General features: G+C 39.3%; 1 protein-coding gene across 3 annotated transcripts in view; it reads left to right on the forward strand.

The window, feature by feature from the left end:
- Supt3h (SPT3 homolog, SAGA and STAGA complex component) overlaps window positions 1-15,077 on the forward strand; it is a 319,869-nt gene that overhangs the window by 186,374 nt on the left and 118,418 nt on the right. For all 3 annotated transcript variants that reach the window (XM_076915253.1, XM_034521570.2, XM_076915254.1), the window contains one exon: window positions 12,843-12,929. In XM_076915253.1, coding sequence (XP_076771368.1) covers window positions 12,843-12,929 — 87 coding nt within the window. The remainder of the gene's footprint in view (window positions 1-12,842; window positions 12,930-15,077) is intronic.

Here is a 15,077-nt window from a genome sequence, read left to right on the forward strand (position 1 = left end):
TGTGTTCCTCCAAAATTATGACTGATGAGCATGTAAATAAAACAAAAAAATAATCAAACAAATAAAATCTCTTACAAAGGCAGCCACAACAATGCCTAGATACACATAGATTAGTTGGGATTCAGCCAGATAAAATTTGGAAACTGAGGTTTTCTTCAAATCCTGATTAAAGAGCAGTAGACACAGTTTAGTTTGCCCCTGGGGTAGAAATGCATGGGATGGGTTCACAGCATTAACTAACTGGCAATGAGCAGAGATACTTTCTGGGGACATTTTTAGATAGTGTACAACAGTGTCTTTAAGACTCTTTAAATCAGTCTAGTATAATTTTGCAACCCTGTGAGCCTAATAAATTTCTCCACACAGTGCTTAAGTTCTGGTCTTCGACTGAATACCTTGGTTTCCATCATAAACTCATTCAACTAGTTTATTTTAGAGTGTGATTTTTATTACAGTCATAGTACCTGCTATAATGTATTGTACCCCATCACTAAAAGTGAACAGCCTTAAGCTTATAAGCCCTGTGAATGTTAGAGACTGTTGTGATTTTCTTTTTCCCTTGATTTTCTTATTGATCCTTGCATTTGCTTACTTTCTTTGCTTTGCTTCTAATTCTCATAATTTTCAGTTCTTGGCTCCCTGTATTCTAGGTGTTCAGTAACTCTGTAGTGGATGAACAAACCAGAGACCAGTGTTGAATTGAACAGAACATGCCTTTTAACCTACATGCTTACCTATTTCCTTTTAGCCTTATCTATAATACTGTCGTTAAAGATTCAGCCTCTGTCAGCTCACTTTCCTGGTAATCCAAGAAAAGAAATAAACAACTCTGGGACACTTTAAAGTTGTAGGTATTTTTCCCTACTTTTTTTTTGCTCGTTTACTTATGTTAACAGTGCTGAAGTTAAGCAGGTCCTGGACTGCTTAGTTTGTCTTGGTTACATCAACACAGTGTCCATGGTATTGATGACATGGACACAGTGGGGCACAGATGTCCCCTTATTCTGGCCTTCTTCCTATGCCCATCCTCTGCTTCTGCCTTGTAACCGTTAGTCCTCACAAGGGCTTTTTCTTGATGCATAAATGAAATTTTACTTTACTCTTATGAGGCAATGAGGACTTTCATCTTGGAAGGGAAGCCTTCTATTTGTGGAGAGATCCTTCAGCCATGAAGTTATAGCACTGAGCTAGCCAAAGGTTTCGAAGACACCCTGATAGCACCACAGAGTAAGGTGTGGCTCTCAGTCTCCCTAATTCTGTGACATTTTAACACAGTTCCTCATGTTGTGATGAATCCCAGACATAAAATTATTTTCATTGCTACTTCATAACTGTAATTTTGCTACAATTATGAATCATAATGTAAATATCTATGTTTTGTAGTGTTACTAGGAAACCCCTGTAAAAGGGCCATTCAACCTCCAAGGTGTTAAGAACTACTACCTGGACTTGGAGGGCCACCACTTCTGTCTTAGAAGGCTGTGGGAATTCTATCCTGTGTGTGATGATGTGAATATTGTTGGGGCTTTAGCATTATAACCATATTTGAATGCCTCTTAGAACAATATCCTCATTTTGGTTTCCATTACCCAAAGCTAAACATTTTCTCAACTACATATTATGAGTATAATTGCTTCTCCTTTCTTATGCACATTGTTGCTTCCAACTGCCCCAGCTGAGGGGGGCCATTCTGTTCAGAGCATTCTGTTATCTAACCCTTTTATCCCCTTAGTATCTTGATGGTGAGGATATTAAGGAAGGCTGGCATTAGGAACCTGATGTTGCATCTAACTTTACATACACTGCACTCAATATGATGAAACTATATACAACATATATCATTTTTCCTATCGAAGCAGTCTTTGGGCATGAAATTTGCATAGGGGCTGCCTTCTCTGGGAGGCTGAAAAGGAAGCATACACAAATCACATCTATCCATTAAAAGCTGAAAACAAAGGGCAGGTGGAAATCAGAGCCCAGTCTCTTTTCATTCAGTAGGAACTGCAGTGCTCTGAGGCCATTTTACAACTGTTTTTGGCTTTCAAATTTATCTAGAACTATTGGGTAGGAGCCTGAAGTAATTAACTATCACCTGCTGATTTGTATATCATGGTAAACAGTTTATGCTGACCAGTAAGACAGGCCTGGTCCTGCACTTCCTCCTGTTTCCACAGTTAATTTGGCTGGTTGGTATCTCCATCCTTATGGCTAAGTGGATTCACTGTGCATCTGACTCCAGTCTGCACCTCACCAAGTTCACTTTTATGACTCTTAGTCTCTTCACTTACCAATGCAAACATTTAATTATAGAGCCAATCATAAACTACACATATAAATGCAGGAATTGAAAATTAAAAGCAAAAGACTCTTCGCCTACTAGTGTCCATCCCCTTTAGTTCCTACTGGCCAAACCTTAGTATCAGAGAAGTTTCTTCTTAAAATTAGAACTACAAAACCTTATGCACATTATACAAAACCTTATGCATTTTATTTTAGGGAAAGTGACTGGGAAATGAAAAATTCTTAGAGTAATTACTTCTTTATTAAAAGGACCCAATCTAATTTTTCCTTCTAAATTGAAATTACAGTTAACTTATACCTTGTGAAACAGCCGTGGCTGCGATCCAAGCCTGTGTTTCGTGTGTGTATATGTGTGTATGTACGATAAACTCTCACCTGAATATATAAATCTTCTTCACATTGTTCCATGTACTCTCTTTTCACTCCTTGCTTTTGGTAAAATAAGTGAAAATGTTCAAGAATAATCCAACAGTGGCTTTTACTCTTTATGAATACTAAAGGTTAGAAACTTCTTATGCTACCCCAAAATCTCAATCCTAATTTCTAAATCAACATCTGGCATTTATCCAAGACTTATTATATGAGTGGCATTACCTCATGTAACCATCAGACCCCATGCGTCAGGAGAGGGAAAATGTCATAATGCTTTGTTTAGATTTTTTCCTAATGTAACAGACCTTGAAGCTCCTAGACATATGCCTTTGTAATGGATTTATGCGTTGCAGTAGTACAGAGATGACCCAGTGAGTTAGGCTGTATTTGTAAAAAATTAATAACCTCAGTCTTCTGCGGTGTTCCTCAGGACATACCGTCCCAGCATGGTAAGCCACACTGTAACTGAGCATCTGTGCAGGCTCCTGTCCTCCGCCCGTAACTGCTGCTGAGTCTCAAAAGCAGAAACTGCAGTTGGAAAAGTCTAAATCTGCCACTCTCTCCATATATTTTCTCAACAATAGTCAATATTATAAGACAGAGTTTGCCAAACCAAAAGGAACAGCCATACCGTGTCTGAGATCACCGTGCTGCTTGCAGGCAGTATTCTTCCATGTCCTTTCCCTCGCTCTTTGATAAGCTCGCTCATCAGTATATTTGAGCTCTGATGGAAGCACACCATAGACCTGTGTTTACCCCGAACTTTCTAGAGAGAACTAAATCAGACTATCTTGTAAAAATCCACAAGTACTCCAAAAAAAGAAATGCAGCCTTTGTCTGTTACGCTTTTGTCCTGTGAAGTAACAGCTGCAACTCAGTGTCTGTGAGACTTTAGAGACAGCAATGGGAGTGGCTGCAGATGGGACCACTGTGCCAGGAGGTGAGCAGATACTGTAGGCCACCAAAAGAGTTTGAAACTGGTAAGAAATGAAAACAACATCAGGTCTGCATCTTTGGGGTTTCAACATGCATCACTTTCCGGTTACCAGGTAGCCTGAAGACAGGTGTAAATTATGTTGCACAAATTCATAGTAGGCTTGCAACTTCATTATATGTTAATTTAAACAACTAAATTCACTGCATTTTACTTTCAATGATTAATTTTCTTAAAGTAATAAGAGAAGCTGCAGAGCTGTCTCAGCAGTTGAGAATACTTGCTCAGTACAGAAGATCAAGTTTGGTCCCCAGCACCCGCATAGCAGTTCACAGATGTCTAGATCCAGCACTCTTTTCTGGGCTCTATCATGCTAGGCCCACCTGTGATGCACTAGATACATACAGGCAAACCACTCGTTTGCGTAAAGACAAATAAATATTTTTCTAATTAATGATACTAAGCTAGCCATACAGTATTTGTCTTTGTTTCATTGGCTGTCACTGTGGTAAAATACTCTGACAAAAATATCTTCAGGGAGAAAGTTTGGTGCTCATGGTTCTTGGTTGCAGAGCATCACTGTGGGAAGTCACGGGATAGGAAGCTGAAATAGCTGCTGCAGTCAGAGGAGCCAGTCAGTCCAGCATGCTAGCACTCTGCTCGTTCTCTCCTTGCTCAGGCCAGGGCCAGCTCATAGTGAGCTGTCCACTTTAATTAACCCAGGTAATTAAAATAAGCCCATTCTTACAAGTGTGCCAAGAGGTCATCCTATCCTAGAAATGTCCTCACAGAGACTCCCTTTCCCGGTGACTCTAGATATGTCAAGGTGACAACTGAAACCAAGCATCACAGTGTTTGAACTGACATCTAGCTCAGTAATGGAGTATTCAAGTTTAGCACAGAGTATACTAACATATATTATCAACTAAAATATACTTTATTACTTCTAAAATTTGAAAAAAATTTAAAATAGTTTAGACTTGAATGTTTCTTATAAATTCTTCATTTGCTCGGTAAGAGAAAACTCAGTTACTGCCTGCTCAACTACTTTCTCATTTAAATATGAATAACCAAAAACTTCACTCTGTCTGGTGTACTGTCCTCAAACAATAATACATAGTCATTGCAGATTAGAAATTTCCAAATCATTGCAGGCCCACATGAACTGTAGCTTGTCAATTTCCTACTTTGGTGTATGTATATATGCTTATATATGAATTCTTCTTACTTACTTAGCTTCATTATATTGTTAAACACTTAAATGTGTTTGACTTACTAAGAATGAGACTCTAAAAATTTATACACGTCTTCTATCAATTTAGATCATTTTTTTTATGTTTCAAAGGCCTAAGAGCAGAAGGCCAGTCACCAGTGAAGAAAAGGGGAGCATGGGTGGGAAGTTATTAAATCATTTATCCTCTCTCTGTATCGTATTCTGAAGGCATGGGTGGGAATTATTAAATCATTTACCCCTCTCTGTATCGTATTCTGAAGGATGACTTTGTCCACCAGCAAATGTGATTCTTGTCTTCACCTTGATTCTCAGTGCTTAGGCTGTGTCTATGAGAACCACTAACTTGGATGTTTTCAGACACTTTTCTTTTCTCCTTTTTTGGCAGCTGTTCATTGGCCAGCAATGAAAATGTTTTGTGAGACAAACCCAGATGCTCTTTCCACTTGAAATAGGCTTAGCTTCTATAAAATTATCAGTGGTTGAAAATGCATGTCACACAGTCTACTAAGCAGAGTGGCATCACCACACAGGCCTAGATAGAGGCCAGGTTACAGTATTAGCTGTTCCCCTCAGATCAAGGTGAGAGAGCTGCGGACAGCTGCTGTTCCCCAGCAAGCTGCATCCTGCAAGCCTTGGGAAAGACTCAGATCTAAGTCAATCTCTGCTGGATGTGCATTGCTTTCATGCCAGTGTAAGGGCTCACAGTCGTAAAATTGAACATTTTAAGTCTGTTCATGGGAGTGTTTTTATGGGCGTAGTCTTCTTTGCAGTGCACGGTATGACTAGTGATAATATTCATTTGTTATGACAAATAATATTAAAGACAAATAAATACAGATGGATGTCATACATCCATTACCTAGAGTCATAATTTTATCTGCCTAAATTTGTCCCACAGATTTGTCATGGGGGCTAAGTGATATACTATCTAGAACACACGAAGAGTCGGACAGTTAAATGGAGAGCGAACTTAACATGTGCTTATGTATATCAGAGCTGTCTAAAGGGGGCAGAGAGATGCCTCAGCCATTAACGGCACGTTCTTCCAGAGGATAGGAGCTGTGCACATGTGGAGGTCAGAGAATGACTTACCGGAAGTCAGTTCTTTCATTTCACCATGTTAGGCCTTGGGGGTCAAACACAAGTCATCAGGTTTGGCAGCAAGTGCTCTTAGCCAGAAAGCCATCTTAACCAGCCCTACATTAAAAGCATTGCAGAAATACATGTCTTTAAAATATTTGTCTCCCAAAGATCCTTTCTTCAAAAACCTCACAGGTGTTTTTTAGCCGTAACCAGCCACAGGAGAGGGATGGATGCTGTGATTTGTGTTTGTTTGGGTTAACTGTCTACTTATGCAAAGGTTAGTATTTTTTTAAGGAACATATAATCCAGAGTCCTGAGAATCTATTCATCTTAATATCTATTAAAATTACCGATTACCAAAAAATAAATAATGCCAGTAAAACATAACTCATACTCAAAAGGAAAGTCAATCAAGATGGCTGCTCAGATGACATAAAGTTAAACTTAGTGGACATGGACTTTAAGGCATCCATCGTGTCTCTGCTCAGAAAGGAGACACTAGCTATCCACACAGAGGTGAAATTACAGAAAGCAGAGGTAAAAGGGGAGCTCCAAGCAGGCCTGGGGAGAAATCTGGAGACTCTGCAGTAGCAGCCAAACAAGTGCCAAGAAGGGAACTCTATGCTGAGGTGTGGACCTCACCAGTCTAGGGTAAGGTCCTAACAGGTCACAGAGCAGTAAGCTTGGGAAAGAGGGGAAACAAGGTAATTTTCAATATCAAAGACAACCAGTGTGTGTGTGTGTGTGTGAGAGAGAGAGAGAGAGAGAGAGAGACAGACAGACAGACAGACAGACAGACAGACAGAGACACAGAGACAGGGAGAGAGGGAGAGAGAGATAAGTCCTCTGTGTAGACCATGCTGTCCTCAAACTCAGAGATCTGCCTTTCTCTGCCTTCCAAATGCTAGGATTAAAGGCATGTGACATCACTGCCTGGCTAAGAAAAATAAATTCTAAAGAGAAATTTGATTATTGTGGCTAAGCGATTGACAAATATTTATTTATAAAGTCATATAAGTAAGTACCAGCTTTATATTCAGCAGAAAATACAATTAATAGGCAAAATCTGAAGAGCAGGAAGTGGTCATTAAATTCGGGGCCTGAGATCACTACATCACCAGTCTCATAGTGAGTCAGTTTACAATAGGTAAAGCATAGGATAAAGTAGTGTGAGTTCATCCCAGTAGATCCAGCTTATTTCCAACTAGTGAGAGCCAGAATTGGCAGTAACTGCTAGTTGATGCAGGTTTGACTGTTGGAAGTGGTCTAAGGGCATCCTTCCAGTCCTTAGGAAACCTAGACTGCATTTGACTTTTGCAGTCACATACTTTTCAGAAACAATTTTATTATTTTTTTCCACTGGACAGTATGTTTATTTCTTTTTATTCTTTTTATTCTTTTATTCTTTTCTTTCTTTCTTTTTTTTTTTTCATCTTACACTTTTCTGGGAATCGCGTAATTTTTTTTTATTGGATATTTTATTTACATTTGAGATACCATCCCCTTTCCCCAATTCCCCTCCCTAGAAAACCCCTATCCCATGCTCCCTTTTCCTTTTATACAATTTTTTAAAAATGTTAATCAAAGGCTTTATAAGTTTGGTAATGCTCAATCAGAAGTGTAACCCAATACCCAACCTAGATATATCAACTATCTTTGACTGGTGGAGACACGTGAATATCTGCCTCCATGCCCCCCCCTTTTCTCTCTCTTTCTCTCTCTCATCACCTAGCTTCTCCTCTCCTTCGTCTCTTCCTCTCCTTACTCCTTCTCTTCCTCTCGGTACTGGGACTATCTTGTACCTCACTGGTACAAATTGGTATAATTATGCTCTAATTGTATTTTGAGAGAAAAATTTTATTTTAACAATAAAGGTTAACAGGAAGGGTGATATGTAGGAGGAGCTAAGGTGGCAGAAACAATTTTAACTACAGCTTAATATTTATCCATGGACCATACAAAGAGTTAGTCAGTCTATAGTAACTGTTACTCCTAGGAGGGATGGTTGCAGCTGGTGAATCCATAATGTGTAACCATTGGGAGACACTGAAATGTAGAAGCTGGTCAATAAAAATTCCCAAAGGCCTGAATTAGGATAAACACTGTGGAGTAAAGAGAATATTCCCAGCCCTGGGCAGATCAAGAATATACATAAACATTGCTGAAAATGTTAAAAAAGTGAAGAAAAATCCCAAATATTAGTATCATTGGCAAAAGTTGAAATATTGAAAAGTTAAAATATTTATTTGTAGGATTAAAGATTAAACTAGATGTGGTACATACTATAATCCTCAAACCCAGGAAGCTGAGGCAGGAGGATCAAATTCAAAATTAGTTTTGCCTCCATAGTTAGGTTTTATGACAGCATTTCCTGCACATAGATCTGTCTTTAACAGAAGAAAAAATAAATAAAACACTTGAAATGGTGTGGTACTTACTTACATGACTTTATATTGTACCCTTTAGTATGATCAGCCTCCCGATAATGAGGTTTAATGTTAAGTGATTTTTTTTAAACTTTCCAATAGTTGCTAAGAGCACAATCATCCATTTTCTAAACAAAAATCTTTTATCATATCAGAAGCAAAACACTTTGACTGAACTACTCTCACAGTAGAATTGTACTCTTTCTGCAGAATATTTTACCAAGTTGCTATATACCAATTTTAACAAGTTAAGAGAAACCAAGTGGTAATTAAACTAGCAATTAGGCTTAATTATTGGTCTACACCATAATTTCTAACATATTTTATACAATTAAATATTGCTTGTAAAAAATGGAGTCTTGTTTCATAGTGGTTTAATTACTGCCAGAAATGTATAACGTGTATTTTTTTTTTTAACAAATTAAGGATCCAAATTATTTAGTAAGAGTAGAAATCAGGTCTAGTAAGATGGCTTAGCAGGTGAAGGACCTTGTCCCTAAGACTGACACCCTGAGTTTAATTTCTGAAATACATGTTTGAAAGGAAAGAAGCAGCTCCTTAACTGTATGTGTGCCCATACTCATACACAAATAAACAAACAAATAAATGTCAAACGTTATGTTTTATTCACATTAGCATCTGTGTATACATTACTGGCCAGGAACTGCATATCAGAGAGAACATATGGCTTCTGAGTTTGGGTCATCTGGCTTTTATACCAGAAAAGAGATCAAGAAAAGTAAAGAAAAACTTGGTGGTGAGGAAGGATGGAGTGGGTACAAGGACATGTGGGACATGAAAGAGGAAAAGAGTCCTGGGTGTGGGAAAGTTATAAGGGAAACTTAGGGGTAGCAGAGAGATGGGGGAAGAGAAACACTAAAACACGTTGTTCAAAATGATAACATAATACCTTGTATGCAAATTTTAAAAATAAAAATATACTTAAGACATTTTAGAATACATATCAACTCTTTCACACTGAAAGCCTCAGGAACATTTCTAATATCAGTAAATGCTGTGACCATGAGCCAGCTATTCATACATCTGGAGTGCCCACATGCCAACCTGTCTCTCATACTGTTAATGAAGATCACTTTACTTGTGTTGGTAGGTATCAACAGAAATTTTAGGGGAATAAGCCAATGTGCAATATGTGTGTTCATATGGATTATTTTAAGAAGCTACCAAGTTCCTTTCCTTCCTTGCTAGAGAAGACATGAGCATTTAGGAGAGGTGATTCTAGAGCCCAGAAATCGTTAGTCCTAGTAAGTAGATGGAGCCAGAAGCATTGGGAATGCTCATAGTGCAGATGGTAGGAAGAGGTTAGACAAGCCCACGGTGAACTGAGTGTGGTGGTGGCATGAGCTTTTAATCCCAGCACTTAGGAGGCAGAAACAAGGAGATCTCTGAACTCAGGGCCAGCCCACACAAAAGTAGGCCAACCAGGTGACATTAAGAGACCCCCAAGTCCTTTATTTTTCTCCTCCTGGACCCTCCACTACCCTCTTCCCCTACCTCCCATCTGTCCTGACCCCCAATCCACTCCTCCTCCATTTCTCTTCAGAAAAGGGCAGGCCTCTCATGGTATGAACCAAACAGGGCATATCAAGTTTCACTATGACTAGGCACCTCCCCTCCTCTTTGGATTAAGTCTGGACAAGACAACTCAGTATGAGAAAAATGGTCCCCAAAACAGGTAAGAATCAGAGACAGCCCTGCTCCCAGTCTTAGGAGTCCTCCACAAAAGATCAAGTTATACAACTGTAACAAGTGTGCAGAAAGTCAGTCCCTTGTAGACTCCCTGGTGGTTTAGTCTCTGTGAGCCCTTATGAGCCCAGGTTAGTTGATTCTGAGTTTTCTTGTGGGGTCCTTCACCCTTCTAGTTCCCTCCAATTCTTCTTCCTCTTTCACAGAATTCCTTGGCTCTGCTCATGTTTGACTGAGATTCTGCATCTGTTTTCATCAGTTGCTGAGTGAAGCCTCTCTGATGACAATTGGGCTAGGCACCAGTCTGCGTATGGCAGAATATCATTAAAAAAAATTTCTGTCCTAGGTCTCTGGGCTATCCAGCCTTTGGGTCCTGGCCCTCCAGACAGTGTCAAGGGTAGGCTTCCTCTCATTGCATCAAGCTGGACCATTCATTGGTTGGCCACAATTTCTATGCCACCTTTATCCCAGCACATGTTATAGGCAGGACAGATTGTAGGTTGGAGTTTTCGTGGCTGGGTTGGTATCACAGTCCCTCCATTGGAAATCTTCCTGGTTACAGGAGATGGCCAGTTCAGGCTTGGAATTGCCCATTGCTAGGAGTCTTAGCTAGGGTCACCCTCATAGATTCCTGGGAGTTTCCATTGCACTAGGTTTCTAGCTTATCTGAGAGATGGCCCCTGATTCTAGTTGTCTCTCCCTGTACTCTCTCTCTCCCTCCTCCCCTACCTATCCCTCCTGTTCCATTCCTCCTCGCCTCACTCGAGTCCCTGTTCTATTTCCCCTTCCCAGGGATATATTCATCGGAACATTCCCTGCCTGAGCCATCTTTGTTACTTGACCTTTTTGGATATGTGGACTGTAGCAGAATTATCCTTTATTTTGCAACTAATATCCTTTTATAAGTGAGTGCATACCATGTTTGTCTTTCTAGAGACCCTGTCTCTTTATTTTTAATAAAAATAAAACCCAGTGATAAAATATAATTTATTTTGCTTATTATAACAAATGGTTTAGGAAATGGCACAAAATGTTGAGCTCTTCAGTCTTTGTTATTTTTGTTATGTTTCTGGTACTATGTTTGCAAACTGTCCTCTTAGAGAGTATTGTAGAGAGCATTGGCTGTGGCTATGGACAAAACATTGACTTACTGGGGAGTCTGTTAGAGACACATACTTCACCCGGGCCTTTGTTGGCATGAATATTCCTGATGTCTGTAGTGGATTTCATGTAGACCCCACTTCTTCATCTAAAAAAATAAAATAAAATGTATTTATAAGCTGTCTCCTCATTCTCTGTATGTGTCCAGAGAAATGGATGTGTGGCTCGCATTCTCCATCCTGACTGAGTGTATCTTAGACTGTGATAGAAATATTTTTATTTGAAAAATTGATGTATAAACATTTCCCTGACTTTCTAACCATTTTCAAGGGAAAGTATGTTCATGGTGAAAACTGCTAGGTTTCTTTGGGGCAAGATATATCATCTTTTCAACCCCCTCCTAAGGTTTCTTCTTAAATGGCTCACAGTTAAATTTAAATTTCTATATTTAGATAGGATTCTGTTTATATACCAACTACCAGTATCCAGGAAATCCAGTGGGAAAGCTGACACAGGAGGACTTGAGAGTCCTTTCTATAGTCTGCTCGTTCAGAGACGGTTTGAAGCTTATTTAGTTAGCAGAGTGGTTTAAACATTCATGCACAGGTCCTTCAGCACAAATGCACCATTTAATTTCGAATGATGAAGCTGGCAGTGTGGCTTGTTAAAGAGGAGCACTCGAGACCTGTGTCATTTTACTCCAAAGAAAAGCTCATGCTGGTGCAGGAGCTGCTCTCCTATGTAAATGTGTTTGTAATACTTAAGGTGGGGGAGCTGCTTCTGTGCAATCAGCACGCTCTGATCACATTTGGAAGAACTCATAGGCACATTCTTCTCACATGTGCTCCAGCATCTTGATTTTTTTCAGATGGACCTATTTTATGTTCCTTCCAACTAATCAAAATAAGAAACTGAGTTCGCCTTTGCCAAAAACTAGAACTATCGTTTTTCACATTCTTTTATTTTCCAGGTCATTTTCAAGTAAGATTATGTTTCTAGGGCTTCTGAATTCCTGAAAACTCTCAGCTTTGCAGCTCTGAAGGCCCAGATGGACATTTTAGGGGATCTAGCTTTTCATGGGGTGTGTTTTGCCTCGTGCATCCCAGATACAGTTCACTTTTGTGTGCGTGTAATTAGTGTGGAAAGAAATTAATGCCGTCCAGTATTATGATTTATGGACTGAATCCTTTAGCCACTGAAGACTTGCCAAAGCGAAAAGTATTTTTTTTCCTTTGGATATTAGAAACAGCTTCTGTTTTTGTTGATCTTTAAAGTACTGAATGGGCCTATTTCACATCTTACCAGCATGGGAGCTCAGATTAATAATATACTTATTCAACTAGTGATACTGAGCGAAACCATTGCACACATGGGTAGGAAGGATAAAATTTCATAAAATTATTTTCAGGTGTATAATATATTTCTGGAAGCTGCATACAATTTCTCTTTTGCATGAAAGAGATCAAGGAGTTCTGTTTATTGTATCTATTACAGGTGGGCACATAAGCTAATTTAATTGCATTTTTGGATATCTTAAAACACAGGGAGCTTTGCTTTAAGAAGCAGGAACATGATTGCTGGGTTAGCCCCAGGTGTTTATTGTAGGAGGTTTACCTCTCTTGAGACATTGTGATTGTACTATATATAATTTCTAAGGCAATTTCCTGTGTTCCCTTTGTTGTAGTTACAGCAAGCTGCAGAAGTCTCTCAGCTTCGGGGAGCAAGAGTGATCTCTGCTGAAGATCTTCTGTTCTTGATGAGAAAAGATAAGGTACTGTAAAACAATTTCATTGCATTAATGTGAGGCTCAATGCTTACTTGAGCTTAGGTAAGGAAAGGATGGCCCCCTGTTAGAGCTGTCAAATGGGAATCCTAACCATTGAAGCAGTCGTTAGCCTTCGTGATTTACACAGCAAAATGCAGCAACTCCAGGAGTTTTTGTTTTTTCCATGAACATGGAAAACTGCATTAAGTTACTCTTCCCTTCCCCTGTCCTTGTTAGTCACTGCTGTCCTCCTCTCATTTCCCTGGGCACCAGCTCTGCACTGTTTGTATAAATGCTGCCTCTCTGAGTAGCAGGTTCATTCTCCTCTCAATCTGCACCTAAATACTAGTAGAATTCAGACTTTTGCAGACTCATTTTTAACTTGAAATACAAAGTTTATTTTCTTCACTGACTTAAAAAATAAGCAAACTAAGGCAAGTAATTTAATTTTTTGCAAGTAATTTAATTTAAAATTTAAAAACTACTATCTATTTTTAATAAAAACTCTGAACTCTGGTTATTAAGACATTAAAGCTGATTGATTTCTGTATGTTTATTTTTGTCATAATTTTCATGAGTAGCTAGTTGAATAAATTCTATGCTACTTTACCTGTTTTAATCAACCAACTATTAATATAAAGAATATGTAAAGGAAAAGAAGTGAATTCAATACCAAGAAGCTTACAGTCTGCTTGAGGCAATCTATATGATATGCTTGAAGGATTTAAGACACGGCAAATGTTATAGTTTGGATGACAGACAGGAAAGAGAGTTGATGTAGGGAAGGGTTATATCAGAGGTGAGGCTCCTGAGACCTTAGGTAGCATAGACGAAAGGCCAGGAACCTGACAGGGTAATGGTTTCTATGATGGAGCTGGACATGGCTGGGAAAGAGCACTTTATGGAGACAACAAAGGAATTGCTGATTTGTTTTGTGCTTAGAACTCCTTAAGGGGAAGCAGACATCAGGGCCTGCAATGGTGCTGTGCCCAGGGAGTCCTGAAGACTGCTGCCAAAAAGCAGGGCCCTTGGGCAAGGTTCCTTATGGGGGCAGCTGAGAAACAACAGGTGGCTCAGCTCTTCCCAGTTCATCTTGTCATAGAGAAGACATAGAGACGTACACACAGTTCATATTGGTGTTCCTTCCCCTTGTAGGGAGGGCACCCATCCGGATAGAATCTTCAGGAATATATGCCATTTGATGGTGTGTTTCTAGTGTCCAAGACTCTTACCAGAATATTTTGACCAACCAACAACATACTTGTAACAGAATAGTTGTTAGTTTTCTCATCTTTCTCAAATAATCTTATTTATATTATAAAGTATTACAAAAAGAATCTAAAGTAGCTTATATAGGAAAAATACTAAACAACAAAACTAAAATAACAGATGGAGTGAAAAGAGAAGAAAAATCAAAGAAAAAGCAAATTGTCCTGTGGGATATAGCGTGACTGTCTTTAGCAGTTGGAGTCTGTAGTCAAGTGGTTTCTACCACCTACTGGGCCTTACACACTGTAGCAAGCAGCCTCCTTGGTCTCTCCAGAATCAGACAGCAAGCTTGTGAGGTGGGGACTTTCCTTCACTTGCACATGACAGAATTAGACTCAGAGGTTACTCTACTTCCAGCCCTGCTGAGCTGTAGTCTACACCTCAGGGTCCCTGGATAAATAGTTTTGTTTCGACTTTGGGGATATTGAAAATATTGTGTAATATTCATGTAAAGAACTTTGTAGAAGTGTCTTCATCACTCTTAGAAATCCAAGGCCTACAGGTTGTGAACCAGAGCTAATACATTCTAGGGTTAGCACAGAGTAAGGCCGTAGTCACTTAAAGTTGAGTGCTACTGTCATCCTCTTCTAAGTCCCAGAGGCCGTCCTCAGGACCTAGCTATCCTGACATTCTTTGAGCTGCATGAAGACAGATTTCTCAGCTTATAGATACTTTCCGTAACTATCCTATGAAAAGTTTCTCAGGCCAGGTGTGGTAGTGAACGCCCATTATTTTAGGGTAGGCAGAGGCACTAGGATCACAAGTTCAAGTTCACCTTAGGCTACACAGCAAAGTTTTGTCTCAAAAATTAAACACAAAAATGAATTGTTGAAAACTCCAAGTCTAGATGTTTATAAGTCTATTTTACATAATTTTTGCCTCCAA

The sequence above is a fragment of the Arvicanthis niloticus genome, chromosome 17, assembly GCF_011762505.2.
Source record: "Arvicanthis niloticus isolate mArvNil1 chromosome 17, mArvNil1.pat.X, whole genome shotgun sequence".
In the NCBI taxonomy this organism is placed as follows: domain Eukaryota; kingdom Metazoa; phylum Chordata; class Mammalia; order Rodentia; family Muridae; genus Arvicanthis; species Arvicanthis niloticus.